The following is a 21,945-nucleotide window of genomic DNA, read 5'->3' as shown; positions in this document are numbered from 1 at the left end:
TCAGGATGATGGGGGGGGTGGGGTGCCAAACTGTGGAAAAATCACCATAGTCAAATAAGTCGGGTCTGTTAGAGAAACAAAAAATAGGTGGATTGACATTACTCAATTTACTTCTATGAAACCATGTAAAGAAGTTAAAAATTCATGAGTCATGCAGTCCAGCTTGTCAGGAAATGAGGAAGTTTATACTCACCTGTATCAGACTCTTTTCTGTTTATGCTGATTCCCTTTGTATTAATAGGTATTCATTTCCAATGCTCTATAGTATCAGTGAGCCGAATATAAACAGCCTGATCGATGATATGGTCATGCAGCATTCTCATCAATTCATTCAACCAGGACCATCCATACTGATAATATGTATTGTCCAGGTATTTTCAGCCCACAAGTTTTTCAAGTCATGCACAACTGTTAAGAGAAAGTATTTCCCACTTTCATTAAAAGAAGTTACTTTTAAGCATTTCCTTAAAAAAATGTTGATCGGCACAAATTCAAAACAAGCATAACATCATTAACATATGTTTTATACTGGTAATATCATTTAGTAGCTGATACATTTTCAGAAAGTGTCTTATTTGTTCTATTGTGTGTGACTCTGGCATACTATTTTTAACTATATTTTTTTGTATTACAAATAGATAATGGGAGGTTTTCAGATGTCTTTCTGGGCTGTTTCTAAGTTTTGTTATTTTTCTGTCTGATTGGACATATATGTATCAGTTATTTGCATTTTGTTGTTTTGCCCTTTTGTAGGTGATAAATGACCTCCATATACTTATAGTTTAAAGAATGTATTCCATCATGGCCCATCTTGATTTTTTCTTTCCTTGTGATCTTGACAGTGTGCCAATATATCCATGGGAATAATATTTCACTAGCAGTGAATGCTTTGCCTCTTACTTCTTATGGCTTATTTAGATGTCTGTTTCTGGTATCATCCTCTTCAGACACCCTTTGCAATGCAAGGTGCCACAAAACGAAATCTTGTCCACACTATTAATTTCAGTATATATGCAGAAATTGGGAAATGCCATTAAAAGTAGATTACTCTTTTGTCTTACTCATTAACAAATCACTTGAATATGTCTTTTGTTTTGTCAGGAATATATGTTCGCTGTTTGCAAGACACGTCTGATTGCATGAAAGTCAGTAATCTGAGACTTAACCCTAAATGACCAAGATACTGATGGTGTGTGTGTGTGTGTGTGTGTGTGTGTGTGTGTGTGTGTGTGTGTGTGTGTGTGTGTGTGAAACTTTAAGGACTTTCGTAGTTCTAGGCAGTAAATTGATGTTATGTAATACAGACAAAAAGGTTTAACATTTAGAGCTAAGATATTTAATCTCAGCGATATTCTGTGTGATTGACTGGCAACCGAGAACAAGGTGGCAACAGATGTTAAATCATCTCAGTATCATGTGTAACATTTCCAGAAGAAAGCAATTAATTCTGCATACAGATTTCACAGTGGTTATTCATGCACAACTCACATTAACATAGCTAATTCCCCATGAAGTTCTGCCAATGGTCATTTACACACTGGTCTCAATAATATGCATAATTCCATGTGAGGAATTGGCTACAGACATTCACTCTTGAGTAACATTAATGTACCTAATTCCATGGATTTGGCATTTTTCATTAATATACTAGTTTAATTAATGTATCTGAGTGCACATGATGATTTGGCTGTTGCCATTCATTCTGTTGTCTCTTAAAATACATAACTCCACATGATGATTTAGCTTTCATTATTCATGACCTTTTCCATTTCATCTAGACATTGTAATGTCTTTTACCTTGGACATCTTGACACTGACCTGCAGTGTCTTCAGAGGAGTTAGGATGCTGAAGCCAGGTCGGTAGTTGATATAGGCTGACAAAAACATGTTACTCTTGTACATGGTACTCACACTAGCTATTACAGTGAGTGGGACTTTCAACAACTTGGTATTAATGATCTCATGTATAGCTTAACGAGACATCCAGTGTATGACCATTTTATCTGTATCCCTGCTTTAAACAGTGAGAGATTGATTGCAAAAACTAGAGTTTATCTGCTCGTAGAGGATCTGTCACTTACCCTAAAACAGAACTATGGAATTCACTAATTCGTCAGTTATAGGCATGTCTAATAGAAGCCCTTCTGCAGGGTTTTTTTGGACAAGAGTTTCAGAAGATCACTTTTAATTTTCAGATGTGGTCTGGTTTTTCTTTTTTTTTCTATGTAGCATCTTGGGTTCAAACACTTAAATACATTCTGGATTTACCCACCATTTTCTTGAAAATAGTAATTTCTCTCAAAGATTACCAGAAAAGTTTAAATAGCTTTTAATTTTTTTAAGATGTAAGAACCTTAGAACTGACTATTAAACTGCTGAGAAAAAGAGTGTGTGCATGTGTGTTTGTATGTGTGTGTGTGTGTGTGTGTGTGTGTGTGTGTGTGTGTGTGTGTGTGTGTGTGTGTGTGTGTGTGTGTGTGTGTGTGTGTGTGTGTGTGCTTGTGCATGTGAGTAAGAGAGAAATGGTAGAGATTTGATCTGAAAAAAAAAATTAGTTTTTTCATTCCTAACAGTGTTTCCCTGTGAAAAATAAATAGTATGCTAGGAAGATGTTTTATTGAAAGAGGAATGGCCATTGAGCACACATAATCAAAGGGAGGGCATATAGTCTGAAGAACTTAGATAAGTGATGCAGACTGTAGACTACATGGAAACTAATATAACAAGCATACAGGTAGATAATGTGCAAAGAAAAGTAGGAAGAGCAAGTCAGAGAAGGAGGGACAGTAGGTTTATTTTCAGAAGACTGATGCATATTTAAAGAAAAAGAACAAATTTATGCAAGGTATGTAAGATTACAATGATTAGTTCTTGTACAACAAGAAGGATCTAAAGAGCACCAGCCAAAAGAAGAGAAATTGCACAGGGTAAAACAAAGGGGTTAATTAACAGAAGGTCAAGCACTAAACTTGTTGAAAGCAGAGTCTTCTCATTGAATGGGATAGGTATAGAACTAAAAATAGATAGTCTAATGGAATGGTAAAGCTAGAGGTAAACCAAGCTTAGATGTCTACAGGGCTGAGTTCCTAGATCTATTTTTTGAGAAATAAATAGTGCGGATATTGCTGAGATTTTTGGTAAGCACTACTGGGACATCCAAAATTATGTGTTGTGCTTTTACATCAATCACAGTCATTTATTGCTGTGTTTCAGTAGCAGTTTGTGTAATGTATTTTAAAGTTGTGAAAAGAATGATATGCACAACCATGGGAAAAATGTATTAAATTGTATTTTGCAAGACGGAAATGTCTTTTACAGTCAAGATAACATGGAAATAAACCTACTCTGCATGTAAATATGGGAAATGTCAAATGCATTATAATTATGAGATATATTACCAATTGTTTTCTACTAAAATATTTCTTCAAAATCTTAAACTGCTTTGGTATTATTTGTATGTTTCATGTGACATTAAAAGTGAAAAGTCTAATTAATGCACACTTGCTTTGAATTCTATTAGCTGCATACATTAAAAACTATGCCTTCACAACATATATGTAATCAATAATTAAAACAGATGGCATGAGGAATGCATACCTCTCAGTCTGTCATATTTAAGGCAAACTTCATACTTGAGCACTGTATCTATTTTTTTTCCTTTTCTACTGTTTCCATTCTCAGGTTCACATGGAAACCTTGTGTCAGAAAGTGTTGACACTGAGCTGGACTGTTACTATTTACATGGAAGGTGTTTTTTGCAGAACCAATTGATCATCAATGCGCAGCCGCAGTTTCAAGACCAAATGATGAGAGTTAATAACACTCACAAAATATTGGTTTACAGGTCAATCTTGCATCAGCCCAAACAGTGTGGAAATGACTGCAGTTTTTGGCTAAAGCGAGTATCGCATTGAACACACTTAACATGTTGGTGTTTTTTTATTGAGTAGGTGATACATATATTAGATTGTGTAATTTCTAGCACATTGCACAACATATTGCACAACATATATTATATGTGAATCATACCTCTCAACTGTGCTAAGCCGTGGTCGTCCAGCGGTAGCGTTGTTGCCTCACAGCAAGAGGTTCTCCCGTTCGATTCTCGGCTGAAACGCCTTCTGTGTGGAGTCTGCATGTCCTCCCCGTGGTCGAGTGGTGTTCGAAAAACATGCGTAGAATGGGTGTGCCTTTGCTGAAGGTTGGGCATCGAGCTGGCACCTCGGCACCCATAAAAAATCTACTGCCAATCATTAGCGGACCGGAGTTCTGCTGTGGCGACCCCTTAACCGGGAAAAGCCGAAAGAAAAACAAACAAACCTCTCAACTGTACAGATTTTTTTGCAGACTGTCCAGATTTTTGTCTCATATTTTTTGGTCCTTTTTATATAAAATTGTGGTTTTCTAGCAAATTAGTGGCAACTCATTGAAGACTGAAGTTAGAATATAATGACAGACATTTGAGTTTCAGACTTTATACCCTTCAGAAAATCCATGCTAATGCAACATCTGTTATTCTATCAACCTTCTAATTTTTAAGAGTACTATTTAAAAATGATCCCTATTTTGGGGCCTTTGTCCCACTTTTATTAATGGCTGTGTCCAGATTTCTTGCTGTACGAGATTGAGAGGTATGACATGAATTCTTCCATAAAAATGCTGGCAAGTAGACTCTTGCCCTTCCTGGTCTGTGTGACTTCTGCCATTAACATTGCACAGATGACAATCTCACCCCCCTAATCCACCTCTCCAATGATGGCTTTAATACTTGCACCCATTTGCTCTTCAGAACTCTATTGCTTGAATTGTTCAGCTGTCTACTACCATTTCTTTGAAACAGCATTTCCTGATGTCTCAGCTGAAGTTTGTTATATAAGTTCCTGAAGTTAATTGTTGCAGTTCAGAACTGCAACCATTTTATATGTTTTATACATTTTATTTCCAAGTCTGTTAACAGTAACGTAATTGAAGACTTTAGTTTTCAATGATTAGCAGAACATTATCATATGAACTATAATTTATTGACTCAATCATATGTGGAATTTTAGCTAGTGGATTGGCAAACAGGTTAAATATAATTATATTGATAAAAATTAAAACTTGATTCCAGTACAAATACTAATTCTGATTTTGTTTCTATTTAGGAAGCAAGTTACTATTCCTGGTCCTTTGCTTGAATGTCAGACATGAAGTGAAATCTTGTCCAGATGTCTGTGGATGCTACAGTGAGCCCAGGACTACAGTCAGCTGTCAACAGCTAGGACTTGCTGCAATTCCATCAGGCATACCCATAAGAAGCCAAAGGATTTTTCTTCAAAACAACAAGATCACATTTGTGAAATCCACAAGTTTTAGCAATTGCCATAATCTAACAGTCCTGTGGCTTCATTCCAATAACATCAGCATAATTGAGCCTGGAGCATTCTATGGATTAGAAAGACTTGAAGAGTTAGACCTTAGTGACAATGCCAACTTGAAATCAATAAGTTCCAGTACATTCAGAGGTCTAACACGTCTACATACTTTGCACCTCCACAAGTGTAGTCTCTCTGATCTAATAATTGGGACTTTCCATGGGCTATTTTCTTTACAATACTTGTATCTTCAGGATAATAAAATAGACAACTTGAGTGATGATCTCTTCATTGAATTAGCGAATCTTACCTACCTGTTTTTATATGGTAACAAGTTAAAAATGGTGTCAGAGAATGTCTTCCGAGGATTGGTTAGTCTGGATAGGTTACTGTTACATCAAAATAAAATTAATCAGATTCACCCAAGGGCATTCCGTGACCTAGGCAAATTGGTTACTTTGTACCTTTTCAACAACAACCTAACAGTGCTTACTGGAGAGATAATGTCACACTTGGTATCACTTCAATATCTGCGTCTTAACGGTAACCAGTGGATTTGTGATTGTCGAGCTAGATCACTTTGGGAATGGTTTAAAAATTTTAGGGGCTCTAGCTCAGAGTTGGAATGCCATGCACCTGCTGCCCTCTTTGGAAGAGACCTCAAGAGGCTTCAAATCAGTGATCTCAATGGATGCCTTGATGCTTCCAATCAGATACGAACAAGCATCTTCAGCACTAAGACCAAATCTGGCAAAGTGCCAACTGCTGAAGCTCCACTAATGGCCAAGAATGGTTCTCAAAGATGCTGTCATTCAGAAACTGATAAATCCTCAATGATTTATGACACCAAAGTTAAGTCAGACCCCTCGTCTTACAACAGCAGAATCTCACCCAATAATCCTCTAAAGGCAAAGGGGAATATTTCAAAAATAAAATACTCAGAGAATGACCCCTCAAAAAATGGGACAGTCAAGCAGAGGTTAAATGATGCACCAGTTGGGACTTTCTCTAATAATGAAGACCAGTCATTATCCAAGTTAAAAACGGAATTCACTGAGAATTTTGAGCACTCAACACCTCCTTCCAGAAAGAAAACAAAGTGTCTCAAAAAAACAAAGTCTAACTCACAGTGCCGTCTTAGCCAACAAGGAAACAGCTCAGCAGTGCAGCACAACATAGGTCTTATGTTCTCTTTGTTGTGGTTGTCATTGACATTCAGCTAAAGTAAACGACTTTCTTCAGTAAGACAATTTGGTGAAAGACCTTAGCTGTCATTCTTCATACTACATGTGTAAAGAGAGGTCACCTAAAGGATACACTAAGAAAACTTTTTTTTAAATGCCTTTACAAATAACTGAACAATGGTGTTCATATTTGTGCCCAACTTCTTGGTTAGACCTCTTGTTCACTGAACTGCACTTATGCCCCTAAAAGCTTTTGCTACAAAGATGGTAAATTCTGATATACAAAGAAAAAATAAACAAAGGAAATAACTATACAGAAAAATGTTTATAATTTGTTACCTGAATATACTCTGGATGACATTGCAAGATATTTTTTAGTTGCAAATGTGATGCATTTGTTTTAAATCCTGTGTTATAAAAAGTACTACGGCTAAAAGCTTCTCCATTTTGTCTCACCATGTTTACGGGTAGCATTTGTTAAAAAATGCTAACTCTTTTCAGTTACTAAAACTATGGTATATAGAGATATGCATTTTATTTTAATTGTGTATAAGTATATATATATATATATATATATATATATATATATATATATATATATATATATATATATATATATATATATTATAAAATAAAGATTTCCTTTCCTACATGGAGTGCATGAATTTGGGCTGAAGCATTAAGAAAGGCTCACGGTTATCAGATTTAGCCAAAAAAAGAATGAAAAAAAATTAGCCATGAAAGTTAGTACTTGGAGCCTTTTGTACAGTTGTATAAACTTTACAAGTAATTCTATTACCAAATTCTGCTACATTTCAGAAATATTACCTTTTTATCTAAAGAGTTAAACAGAGGCAGAATTCCTGAATTCTAGTACTTGAATGTGTCACAGATTATAAGAGCTATATATTTTTTCAATCAAACTCCTCAGTAATATTCCGCACAATAGCAGGCACATGCTCTAGAAATATAATGTCTTGACTATAGCCAGGCAACTTCAGTTTAATCAGTTTATGCAGTGTGCCTCTCCTGTAGTGGTCAGCCTATGCTGGCATAGGCTGGTAGTTCTTTGACCACTGGTAGTGGCCTGGGCTTGGAATATTGTGTGTGGGATGGCCAATGAGATGGATTTCCCCTAAGGCTCAGGGTGAGCCATAACTCACTGCCCACTCAACCTGCATATTCAATGTCAGCATGTTGGGGGATGACCCCGAGAAAAGTCCTAGAATGCCAACAACATATGTGATGCTGCCAGCTTTTAGCTCCACCCCATGATCCATTTCCCCTGTCCAGACTATCATGAGCCTACTTTTTCTTTCTTCCTTTATAGGTTCATAGGTTCATAGGTTCATACTAGGCTATCTGCCCAAGGGCATTTATAAGCCTAGTTTCTTCTTTCCTTTGTTAATGTGCCCTCAGAAGGGGGTAGCACTGGGACCAAGGGAGCAGGTGATGGTCAGCTGGGAAGGCACACTCAGGGAACCAAAAAAGAAAAATTCCATACAGTACAGGAATGCTGGAATACTGCTCTGTAGTTTGCTAAGATATGTTTTTATAGATTTCCGCAAAATTTAAAAATAAATTAAGGAACTTACTTTATAAGTCTATTTTCCATTCACTACATACCAAACAGAATCACTGTATATGATCTAAGGGTGAAATACTATATTCTGCTTAATAGCAGCAGTTTCTGAGTTTGGGAATATGTACCATTTTGAATTAGTTTAGTCAGACATGAAGCAGATTCTGAAAGCACCAATTCAGACTAATGAAATTTACTATGAATAATCAGGTTTGTGTATTTCTTTTCTGTATAGAACTTAAGTTGGATAACATCTAATTCCCTCTGGACAAAGTTACCAAAAATGAATATTTTAATGTTGATCATTTAAGTTTTAATAGTAAAGGATTTGTTCTCTTCCTAAAACTTACTGGCATTATCATGAGTATTAAATCTGATCTGCCTTGTACAATATAATTCCCAATATAGCCTTCTACTTTTAACCCCCAATATGCAAGTCCTGTCCTCCAGCTATCCATCTGATCTTCCTGTTAACAGGTTTGCCCCAAGAATATTGATAGCAAATTTGGTGGTAGACTTGTAGGAGGGACTCTTAACACAGCCTGCAATAGTAGGATGGTTAAGGTGAATGCCATCTTCTGCTATGCAAAAAAAAAAAAAAAAAAAACTATGCAGAAACATTACAGAGGCACTATCTCTGTGTGAAGAAGTCAGATGTGCATCTCACCAATGCATGCCTGCCTCCTGATGCATTTATACAAACTGCATTCCTCTACTGTTGAATGGAGGACTGTTTACCACCACATTATGCCATTTTTGTATGATTAACTTCCAGACTTTTTTACAGAGAGGGAAAGATACCAGAAAATTACCCTGGACTGGAACCCTGCTTAGTTCCCTGCAAATAAAATGCATTTCCTTGCCAAATTTCCAGAAATGCAAGTAAAAATGTAACCATACTGCCAGCTGGCCAGAGCATCTTCTTTTGTAATTTTTTATATTATATTGCATTAAACAAGCAGGAACACAAAGATGAAAAGGATGCATATACTTCATCTGTAGGTGTCAAACCATGAATATGTGCCATATCAGTAATGAAAAAAAATATTGTGGCAGACACTGAAGAGAAAAAAACACATAAAGCATAAATGAATATATTCATCTGTGACTGTCTATGTCTGCATGCATAGCTTAATAATTAAAATTAACTCCGTTATTATATTTTTCCTTTGGCATTTTGTGCATGTTAATAAAATGTCACTTTATCCACCTTTACCTTTCCGCATTCCACAAATTTAGTGGGCATCCACATTATATCAATACATAAGAAAAGTTAAAGGTGTAATGTAAACTGGTGTTAGCAATTCTGACATGTTTGAGGCTAGAGAGAAAACAAGGCTCATACAGTCATGTTCTTGCTCATTTATATATATATATATATATATATATATATATATATATATATATATATATATATATATATATTTTTTTTTAATTTTAAAAGACACCGCATGTAATCCAAGAAATGCACCATTTAATACACATAGAGAAAATTTGTGAGTATTGGTTTGGTATATGTTTTACAGCTCACTTTACTTTTCCTGGTTACAATATTCTTTTTTGTGCTGGTGCTTGCCCTCATTGCAGGCATTTGCTTATGTTCTTTTTTTTTTTGACAATATTTTTTTTGACAATAATTTATAAATCTGACATTCACAATAGTATAAAATGAAACTGGGCATAATGGCATTCCAGATAAATAACAAATCACTGTCAGATGTCAGATAACAACTAGCTTTGACTACTCAATCTTACAAGTAGGAGTAAGTATTTTTGAATATTCAGTTCCATCTCCTTTTTGTTGTGTATTTCATACCTGGCTGCTACCCACTGCTGTAGCCATTTAAACATGCCTTCCTCGGATTGAGGTCCCCTGTTGCTGTTCTCATGTCTATAATAGTATCCATTGGTTCCATTTGTTGCTTCTCCTGTTCCTCACTGTGTCTGTTTTGTACTACATTTGATTGTCCCTTTTTCCTTTATGTAACCCCAATTGGCATAATTCCCAGTAGTTAGCCAACTGATTCTGTCCCATTCACCTACTGCTCTATCCTTACCTTTTTTGCTTAATTCAAAGCCTCAGAACAGGTGCAATGTTGTGCCTCTTTTTTTTTCTTTATATTATTAACCCTTGACAACCTCCTGTTCCAATAGATTAGTATTTTGTACCACTTATTCAGCGGTCTCATTTATTGGTTCCAAGAATAAGTTCATGACTTTAGTTTTTCAGTCATTTCCATTGTTTCTTCCCAATCTTCCCCACCTGTAAGGCACATTTGACTTTTTTCCAGTTCTGTTCTAACTTCTTTCTCCTCATCTTCCTCCTGATCTTTGTATATATTATAGCCACCCTACTCTTGCCTTCCCATCTTTCCCTTTTGTTGGCAAGGGATTAGTTCTTGTTTTTTCAATGCATTCTTTCTGTTTTTTTTTGTCCCACTGTAGCTGTTTTGCTCTTCTGTGGTAAACTCTTTCCAGTGCTCTTTTTCATGCAGCCTTTAATGCCTCTCAACCCATTTTTCCTCAGGCCATTGCCGTCTTCCTTCTTCATTCGGGTCCAATAACTGAGGAAGCTTGGATATCTTCTTTTCTCTAAGCTACAGCCATAGCTGACTTATCTACCCCTGGTGCATTCCCCAATCTACCAACCCCTCAGTTGTAATCTGAGGAACAAAACAGTTATGTTTCACTAATCATTCTACTTTTTAAACTATAGCAACCCAGCAAGTTATGACAGACATAAAGCAAAGCACTTAACAGCTTGAGTCCTGCAGTCCTGTTTATCATTTCTGTACTGGCAATCAGAAATGCTGGTACAGAAAAGAAAACCAGTACTGCACTAACAATGTATCAGCATCTGCCGAGTGTATCCCCCTAACATATTTTGCCTGGAGAAGATGTCCCCTTCACCCTATACTAGCTGTGCAGCTGTCTAGTAACTTAGCCTCCTTTCTAAAGTCTTTTCTCTCCCATTCTATTCTTTCCCATATGGGTCCTTCAACTCTCCAGTCCTATACGATTCCTGTCATATTCCTCACTGATGTTAAAGTCTTCAGTATGTTGTTGTTTGTCTTTCAGCTTTTTCCCGGTAAGGGGTCGCCACAGCGGAACTCAGGTCCGCTAATGATTGGCAGTAGATTTTTACGAAACGCCGAGGTGCCAGCTCGACACCCAACCTTCAACGAAGGCACGCCCATTTATGCACGCATGTCTTTGGAACGCTACCCAACCATGGGGAGGACATGCAGACTCCACACAGAAGGCACTCCCAAGCCAAGCTGAGAATCGAATGGGAGAACCTCTTGCTGTGAGGTAACAATGCTACCACCGTACCACCGCGGCATGTTAAAGTCTTCAGTATAATTTAGTTTATTCCATTTTTCTCATTGTTTTGCCACTTGATTTCTTCTCTGTTTCACCAAACTCTCTCACCATTTTTGTACTGTCTTCTCTCCCTTGCCCTATAGTAAATATGTTAAGCCACTACTCATCTCCGTCTTGACACATGAAGCCTTTCATTTTCCAGGCTCTCTCTTAGGTTGAAAGTCAACTTGTTACACATCTGAACTAGTTCCTATTCCAGGTATATCTACTGCACCAGTGTATGTGTTTTTTGGACATGTTTATTTCTCTTTTTGGACAGTGTTTCTCATGTACCCAGTCTTAGAGTTAGTCATTATTTTAAGTATGTTAGTTCTTCTGGTTAAGGTGTTCATCTTGTTGTTCTACTTTGCCATTTCTTGTTCTGAGTTTTATTTCAGTTTCCTGTAGTTTTCTTCCTTTATCTTCTGAACTGTGTTTCACACTTGTTTCTAATACACTTTGCTCTTGGTATGGGTTTTATTCTCCCTAGTATTTCTTCCTTTTTCTTTGACCCTGCACTGATCCTTACTGCATTCAAGACCTGCTTCTTCCTTGAACCTTCCCATGTGCTCTAGAAATACCTTTTCTGTCTCATGCATATCATTGACCAACAGAATTTACTCAACTACAAAAAGGCCGAAGCCAGCTTGGATCCTTCCCCTTGCTTAATGCTATCCCAGACTATATGAGACTTGATGCAGTAAAATTTTTTCATCATAATGAATACGTGTGGTGATGGTGAGCAATGCTGCTTTGTCCTCCTTGATGGGCTTTCATTTTCTGGGACTGTCATTTACCTATTGACAGTTCTGTGGTTGTTGTTTAACACTTTTTCCCATCTTAGATATTTTCTTTTTAGTCTTACCTCTTCTATGATACCAGCATAAAAAATGCAATTTGAAAATGTTCAAGGACTTCTCTAAGGCAAACATTATAATCCCAGCTTTTACAATCAGACATCATTACTGCTTTCTACAAACCTCACCACAATCCACAATTTTCAGCTGAGGTTCTTTTCCACAAAAATCCAGATTCTGTCTTCTGTATTAGTCTGGGCATCATATTTTACAATCCCATCACCAAAATTTTGTGAAGACTATAACATCTACATTTGTAATGGATATAGGTCTTCACATCCCAATGCCTATTAATTCCTTTTTCTTGTTTGATAACATGATACATTTTTGCCTCTTCCACTGATGTGGCTAAGTGTTAACCCCACCTGCATTTATTAATGACTTCTGCCAGGAAGCTGTTTTACCTTTTTCAGGCTAACTTATAAAATTCAGCAGAGTCCCTATATTTTTCCACTGCTTTCTCCCCTGGCAGGTTGTTAATCATTCTCTTCTACTCTATTTTTTTATAAACTCTGCTGCATCCATTTGTGCTCCTACTCTTTACTGTCTCCTGACCATGTCTGTATAGTTATTCATAGAAGTCTGATATCTGGCCCTGTATTAGTTCTTCCTTCTTTAACACTTCCCCATTTTTGACCTCTGACTTTCTTTTGTTGTCTTAGATTCTGTGCCGGTACTATCCCTATCTTTTTACCCATAACCCACCATTAGCCTTTTATACTAATTATTTCTGTATCTAATTCAGTTGCTTCTGTTAATTATGTCCTACACATTAACCACTTGTCTTCCTTTCTCCATTAATTATTTAATTTTCAGTTTCTGGTCTTGTTCCTGTATCATCACAGGTTGCATTCCACCTCCCTTATCACTTCCTCCTCTGTCTTTTTTGTTATGCTAGCTTGTTCCATGAATCACCACTAGCAGTGGTCTTAATCTCATACCAAGTATCTTCACCTTGTCCAGCTTTGGTCTCTCACACTGTGGTATAGTCGTCATTATCCCTCCTTAAATCACTCTTTTTTGTCCATTTGTTCTTTGTTTGGTCTCATACTACTTCCATTACTGGGTATTATTTTTTCTTCCTTGCTCTTTATTCTTATTATGACTCGAATAATGGCATGGTATTGTGTGGTCTTCTACTTTCACTTCTGCCTGCTTGCTTTTCAAGCCATCTTTCATGAGGAGAGAGTCCAGACTATTTTGTTAAGGCCATCCCATTCTTGCAAAGGTGAGCCATCTCACACATCTTGTTCCTTTTCCACCTTATATTTACCAAACATTCCTTTTCCATTTTATTCTTCAATGTGTTTTGGTTTCTTATTCTATTTTGTCTGGCCACTTGTCCTGCCCAAACCTACACTGAGCATTATGCTGAAGTCACCATATCACTTAATTTCCTTCACATACAACTTTCAATCAGTACACTTTGAAAAAATGTCTAAATAATCTTTTCCTTTTCTCATTTGGAGTAAAGTTATATATATATATATATATATGGATCTATCTTACTACGTCGACAAGTCAAAAGCGCGACACAAAATCAACCGACACACATTCGACATAGTAAGATAGATCCATATATATATATATATATATATATATATATATATATATATATATATATATATATATAGCCCATTTCTCATTTTTTCATGTAGCCTCCAATCCAGTATTAAACATTGACCTTTCCAATGACATTTAGTGTCTCTTGAATCAGTATCATAGCTTTCTTGATCACAAAAGTCAGTACCCACCTTCCTATCCTCTAAAAGATTGGCATCCACTCAACCAGTTGCTTCAACACCAGTATTCGTTTGTCCATACATTTTAATTTGAACTCCTTTAACAGGGCTGACATGGGCATCCTAAGGCAATGTAGCAACTGCATCATGTAGACTGACAACCAACTTTTACTTGTCCACACAAATTCATTATGTGGGAGATGCATCTGTATCAAGAACCTAGAATCCAGTTTCTCTTGCTCACCAGTCAGTTCATCTGATAGTAAGCAGGTTGTCAGCATACACATCTCAACTCCTGCACCTATCAAACCAACAACACATAAACCTACATATGCAGAGGTCCTAACCAGAAGTTTAGCTAAACATCAGAGACCTCCCAAACACAAACACAAGCACTATTCACATAATACATCCTCTGTAGAACATAGTACACATAATATATCACACACCAGTGTCTCACAAGGCAAGCCTCTAAGGCATAACACAAAAACAAACACCTTAGTCTTAGGCGACCCACTTGTGAGACACACAGATGTCTCTCGCACGAAGCTGGCTAAGGAAAATGTCACGGTCAACTGTCTGTCAGGTGCCAGGATCCACCATATCACACACTCACTCAAGTCTCTCAACAACAGGCACTGTAATGACTGTTTAGTCCAAGTTGACATGAATGACTTCAGACATACCTCAATGGACTATACGAAGAGACACATGACTGAGCTTTCAGATTATGTGTCTCAGGCAGGTATATCGCTAGCCTTAAACAGCATTTTACCTTTGCCTAGGATGATACCTCAATGCAAATAAAAAAATGATTGATGTCAACAGTTGGCTTACATTTGGGTGACATTAAAAGGGGAGCCAGTATCTGTCAGGCTGGGATGACATGATCGGCAGAAATGATAGTTTGCCAGAGATGGTCTTCATCTGTCACCCCTGAGATTTCAGTTACTGGCTAAGGCTCTTGACGCCCCCATAGTGCCTTTTTTAGGTTATGTCACAAGAACAAAATTCCTGACTTAAAAATATCCACTAAAAACAACCTCAAGGTTATGCTGCTATACGCTGGGAGTCTAAACCAGAAATTGCACTCACTGGAAGCAGTCCTCATCTTGGAAGATGCTGACATTTGTGCAGTCACTGAGACCTGGTTTAAGGCTGCAGAGAGCAACCCAGCTATACCAGTTTACAGTTCCTTTCACACGTTCACACCACAAACTGAAGGTATGAGAACTAAAGGAAGTGGTGTATCAAGATTCATTAAAGATAAAAAATGAACAAGCACAGGAATCTGACTAGATTCAACCTCACCACTATGAGTGTTGAGGAAAAATATAAAAAAACAAAGAAATTAGTGGTCTTAAAACTTTGTTGATGAGCTCAGTCACAATCATTTCCAAAAATCATGAAACTCAGGTAGTGTTCCAAAGCAACAAGCCATTATTGATCACAGACAAGTGAATCTCAGAACAAAAAAGTCAGAAATATTGTAACAATGTTGAACATATCAGCTTTTATATACTTAAAATAGGTGTGGAAAATGTACGCATTGTTTTTACACCTGCCTATTCAAGGCAAACAGTATAAACAGGGTCGTAAAAGTGCATTACTATCCCATTTATACTGTTTGCCTTGAAGATGCTGATTTAAAATTAAACAATACATACATTTTCCACACCTACTTTTAAGTATATAAAAGCTGATATGTTTAACATTGTTAAAATATTTCTGATTTTTTTTTTGTTACTGAGGATCACTTTTCTGTGACAAATAAAGGTTTGTTGCCCAAGACTAATGGCTGGTTCCAAAGTCATGGTCATAAATTTAATGCAAAAAAAATGCATTATCATCCCCTTTGGCAAGGGTGATGATCCTGAAAACTACAGCATGAATGGCAATATACTAAGCACATAATCATTGGTGAGATATCTGGGCACACAGGTCAACAACGACCCTAACTGTGATCACCATGTCTCCACAGTGGTAAGAAGGGAATTTTATATTGCTCATCTCATAAGTAAGGACATTGTCTTCAGGAAAAAAGAGATTTTAACCCCCTGTACTCTTCCCTCAACAGGTCAATAATGGAGTACACTGTTCCCTTTGGTATGCTCCTTTCCAAATACCTGCAGCAATTGGAGAGACCATAAAGATTCCTTACAAAGAAAATTCAGGGTCTTCAAGATCTGTCTTATGCAGAGAGACTAAAATCATTGTCAGTTTACTCTGTGTCATACAGACTGCTTAGAGGCAACCTTTGTCTTGCATATAGAACAATCTCTTACCCAGCTTTAATGGAAATGCTGCACATTCACAAGTCAAATGGTACACAGGTCACTCAAAGGACCTTAACCTGGTATGTGATATAAACAGAACTTGGTGGAAAGACCGAGTTGTCTTACAGAGTTTGCCTCACCTTTGGAATAAGCTTCCTATTCATGTTAAACAAAGCCCCTTGTTGGCCCTATTTAAGCATAATTTGGACAATTGAATAGGTAACTGGAAATTCCCCCAGGGGTTCCACCTGTGGCCCTATTGGACAGGGGTAATACATGCTGATTTTAGTGTCTCCTTGAACCAGACACTCTTGGGAACATGAGTTGAACTTGGCTAGGCATTAAGGGGCTGTTAGCCTAATAACCTCCTGTGATCCTATGATTTCTCTGCAAATATTATCATACTTGTGATGTTTCTTTTGGTTTTAATTCATTTTGACATCCCCTATTTTTCAAGCTGTATGTTATCCCCACCCCATTTTCATTTATTCTCTTATTCTCTCACTCCTATGGCCAGATGGTTCCACCTCCCATCCTGCAGAACTGTCCTTTCTTATGTTCAGCATTCCTTCACTGCTGTACTGTCCTTTTGTCTAAAGAGCATCTCCCTATTTCTGGTGTTCTATTTCCCTGAAACCTTTTACCACATGAGCTGTAAGCCTCCTCATGCATTTTCCATCCATGGCTTTAGCCTCTTCTTTGAGTTTCCATCCATGGTTTATGCCACTTCCTTTTTTTTTTGCCTCTGGTGGTCTCAATATGATATGCTGTATAAGTCCAATATTCTTTTTCCATTCTTGTCTCCCATAACAATCCATTATTCTTTTTTGTCCCACCTCTTATTGCATTATTTCACCTACCTTAATATCCATTATTTCTCTTCCTTACCTTACCTGCATTTATCAGGTTTTTATTTTTGTTTTGTTGTTCTTCTGTCTTTTTATTTTTTAGAATAAATTTACATTAATTTGCTCATTCTATTTGTGCACTGCTCCTACCTCAGTCTTTTCTATCAAAAGTCAAATGGTACACAGGTCACTCACTCAAAGGACCTTATCCTGGTATGTGATATAAACAGAATTTGCTGGAAAGACAGATTTGTCTCACAGAGGTTGCGTCACCTTTGGAACAAGCTTCCTATTCATGTTAAACAAAGCCCCTTGTTGGCCCTGTTTAAGTATAATTTGTTGAGCTGCCCTCATTTCTTTCTACTTTCTAGTTTCTACAGTCTGTATCCTCCTTTTTCGAAATCTGTAGCATCTGCCTATAATTTTGTAGTTCATATGTAATCCATCCTCTAGACATTAGTAGCCAGCTGTGCATGCTTTGTATGGCATAGTTGTTTGCAGTCCTGTTTCCAGTAAATTACTCTTTTATTTTAATTGTCACTTTTCTGCCAAGTTTAGTTTTTGTGCCCAGTGTGAGCCCTTGTTTTATTTTCATTTTGGTTAAGTTTTGCTTTCACAACTCTGTCTGCTGTGCTCTCCCCATGTTATACTCTACACTTATTTTATTTCTCATTGTCATCATAGCTTGTTGTTCCTGTCAGTTGCAAGATTGCTTGCGGTACTTTCCTTCTAACATTTCTCCACTTTGCCCCCTTGCCTTTCAACATATGCCTTTGCTCTTAATCCTGTCTTCTAATTACTATTTTTTGATGACTTATACCTTTCTTCTAGTACTTTTCCCTGCCTTTCCTCTGTCTCTTGAATTCTTGACTTATTTCATTCTCCATGGACTTCTTGCAGGAATTAGAAAAACAATGTCTCTTCACTTTACTGTCTGCATCTTTAATATGTCTTGTTTGTCCCTACCCTCCTAACTATCTCCATTCCAGTTTATAGTACACATTTGTTAAGTACAAAGGCCCACCTGGCACACAATCTGTTTTCTGGGGCGACCCAGGAGAAATGTTTGGCTATATGACTTGCTCAAGGTCACATAGTAGGCAAATGAGGGCTGAGGGAATCAATCCCTATGAGTACAGGAACTACAGCTCAAAGCCTTAACCCTCTGTGCCACCTTCTAGATAACTCTGTATTCTTTTCTCCCATACTATAAAAATTAATCACGTTCTCTGTGTCTATTAAGCATTAGTAAACACAAAAGAAAAACTAGATAGATGTGTTTAAATACAAGAGCTTTATGTTGAAGCTGTGTCTTTGACATGTCCAAAGTCACTGAAACATTGCATCAGTTTGCACCTTCTTATTTTCAGAGGAACACCTTGGTGAGTTGTTTTCAGTTACTGCTGGCCTTCTCTGATAGTCTAGTATAGTCAGCAATCTCTGGCTGTATACTGATCTGTCCTAAAGGTTTCCTATCTTAACCTGAGTTAATATTTCAGATATAATGGGCTTGCATTGTGCTCAGCAGAGGAATCAAGATATATTTTTTCTGTCAGTGCACTTAGTCTCTTTTTTTGCAATGTGTAAATAACTATTAAATTGTAAGAAGAAAAAACTCCAAGTCTTCACTCATAAAAATGAATTCTCCTGTAGGCTCAGTAAAAACCTTCCAGAGATGATAAAAATCACAGACCAAAACAAATATATCCAAAAAAAGAAAATCATGTCATCATCAATTAACAATATTAAAAAAAAAAAACTTTTCATTCAAAAACATGATTTAATTCAGAGAACTAGTGTTACACTTTCCAATACAAACATTGTCCTTAAGTTATAAGAAGTTGTTTACAGTCCCCCCAGATCTTGTATTCCACTGAATCTATTCTACAACCAATGCTTTAAAACCGTCTACCTTACTAGCATGACAGTTAATAAAATGTGCCAAAAGACTATTTTATCTCATGAATGTATACCTTTAAGTTATGCCTTAATTCTAAGTTAAAATGCCCCTTTAGTTTCCCCAACTTAATACAAGTTACAAAGATGCTGAATAACATAATTTACATCCGAACTATGACATGAAAATTACCTTTACCAGACACCAATTATTATTATTATTACTTTAGAATGACAAAAATGCAAAATGTTGAGCACTCACATGAGTGAAAAATCAAGAATTTGATATTGATTTTTTGGGATTGCAGTACAGTGAAGATCTGAATATTTGCCCTTTCCTCACTGTAGTGTGATCTCGGAGTAGGAATATATATTTAGCAGGGGGGGTGGGAGGCACAGCCCCCCACAATAGCAATTTTAATTTCCTGATTATTCGCCCGTGAGCGTTCATTAATTTGATTTTTTGTTGTTCTGACATAGACCCTTATTATTAATCTTCTGAAATTTTAAACAGGCAAATAGACAGAATGCACAATTCCAACTTGGACAGTGCCACATTTATGTAAATTGTAAACACTAATAGTCTTATGAAAACCAAAATAACTAAGATAAAAATGCTTCCAAAGCTTGTATTAACAGAAAAAGTTATAAAAGGTTATTTAGATGACATTTTTAAAATATATCCATTAAATAGTCTATTTCAACCTTTCTAGATAATACAAGTGACAATTTTATGAGAAAGATCATTAAAATGAGACTAAACACTGGAATATAAAGTCCCCATTTTAACTTTATTATAACAGTAACAGGGACCTTTACATAATTCTGTTCTAGATATTTTATCAGTCTCCTAGTAGACGGCTAAAAGATTTTCATACAATACTTTCTTATATGGAACATGCAACCATTTTATATGACTCATTAATACAATAATTTCTACTGGAACACAATCTTTTACAACATAAAAAAAACTCACTCGTACAAAGAAAAAAGACCAAATAATCAGGGCAAAAAGTAGTACCAAATAAATATTCTAGTGCAGCAGTATGTTTTTGAAAGGGCTTACTTGTAATAGATTTTCTATGCACACCAGTTAAGGCTATATGTAAAAAGCCAATATAAACAGGGTGAGTATAATAAGCAAATATTAAACCAAACCTATTCACAAAGAGTTCATCAAGAAATATATGTACCCTAAAAGTAAAACCTTACAAATAAAAGTAAGGTTACCAGTAAAATAAAATTAATGGATTACATGATGTATAAAAATCATGATGATAAACTCTTATTCAAAAAGTACCACAGACAAACCAACATAAGGAATAAAACATGCCCCACCACATCACTGTATCACTTATTTGATGATGAACATCGCCATTAAAGATAAAAAAGTAATTGTCAAATAAAATTCAACTAATTCAAGCAAAAATAAATCTTGGGGAATCTCCAAGAAAAAGAAGTGTGGCCTCTAACTTAAATCTATGCATAATACTTGTATAAAGACTTTTTACATCTAGAAATAACCCAATACATATCATGGTCCCAAATTACTTCAGCTAATATATACAATATGTCCATGTTATGTATAATATAAGAGGGAAGATCCTTAGTATGTTTGTACAAATGAACATTGATAACTTTACCAAGATTTTCCAACCATAAATGATAGGTCTACCAGAGTATTAGAAACACATTTGTGAATCTTGAGAAGGCAGCAAAAATAAGCCATTTTAGGACATGGATTAAATCACTTTTTATCTACATCACTCTCTGTAAAGTATCCCTAATGTGGACCTTTATATAATAAATCAATAAAATGTCCTAATTGTCTTATTATAACCTATCAGTGTCTCTGATAGGTTGTGTCATCAGAAATATGTTCACAATGAATGCTATAATATTGCAGCATATTGCAATATCATTTCGCAATATGTGTTGGCTAATTTGCTGCTGGTTCTCACTGATGGTCCCACTTTTTATAAGTCTCTTGTTTCTCATTAATTTGTATTTTTTTCTTGGAAATGCAGATGTGTATTTCTTTCTTATTGCTGCTGATTCTTTTCTTCTTTTCCTAGTTCCAGCTGTTTGTGAAACTATATCATCTGCCATTAGCCATTTCAACCAGCTGTTTCTCTTATTTCTTCCCAATGCTGCCTCTTCTCTATGGCACCTGTTTCTTACCCTTCTCTGTTATTATGCCACTGATTACATATTCAGCTTTCTTTCTGATCTGCAGCTAAGATCAGTGATCTTTTTCCTGAGAATTCTTTGCATCTTTTGTGTCTGCAGTATAGGTCACCTCTGGCCTATTGATAGATTTACAGACAGTTACTAGGAAATCAGTTGTTGGACTATTAACATCCGACATGAAAAACTATCAACTGTCTCAAGTACAGTCACACAAGATAGACATTGGGAAAATATGTGAGTACCCACATTCAGTTGTCTTGGTTAGTCTTTAATCAGGGGTAGATCAGTCTATAGCAACAATCTTGGATAAAAAAAAAAAAACTGTTGCACCCATGAAACTCTGTTCATTTGTTCATTTGTTGATAGAGATGGAAGTCTCTCATATGTGTGCTTGAGGAACCATTAGTTTTGTGAAGATCTGGGAGGTTGGGGTCTTCTGTGGCCAAATACAGATCACCACAGAGAAGTGTATAGGAAAGAGAATACAGGCAGGATGGCGATTTTGTCTAGATAACAAAGATAACTGTGTCCTGCAATTTTTTGTTTAGGAGCTTCTGAGGGATCTCCAGTTGACTGATATGTTTTGGTAAGTGCATGCCAAAAAGGGGAAGTTATATTTAATAATAGGGTATATAAGAGATGAGTACAGTAGA

The 21,945-nt window shown here is 36.4% G+C and overlaps 1 protein-coding gene across 1 annotated transcript in view; it reads left to right on the top strand.

Annotated features, from left to right (window-relative positions):
• LOC122799369 (reticulon-4 receptor-like) overlaps positions 1-6,848 on the top strand; it is a 394,952-nt gene extending 388,104 nt beyond the window's left edge. Inside the window, exon 2 of the mRNA XM_044068375.1 lies at positions 5,145-6,848. Coding sequence (XP_043924310.1) covers positions 5,145-6,577 — 1,433 coding nt within the window. The 3' untranslated portion in view covers positions 6,578-6,848. The remainder of the gene's footprint in view (positions 1-5,144) is intronic.
• The last annotated feature ends 15,097 nt before the right edge of the window (positions 6,849-21,945 follow it).

This window comes from Protopterus annectens, chromosome 4.part0, assembly GCF_019279795.1.
Source record: "Protopterus annectens isolate FY-2018-M chromosome 4.part0, PAN1.0, whole genome shotgun sequence".
NCBI classification, from domain to species: Eukaryota; Metazoa; Chordata; order Ceratodontiformes; family Protopteridae; genus Protopterus; species Protopterus annectens.
The sequence above is the reverse complement of the archived record's forward strand: the minus strand, read 5'-3'. Positions and strand labels throughout refer to the sequence as shown.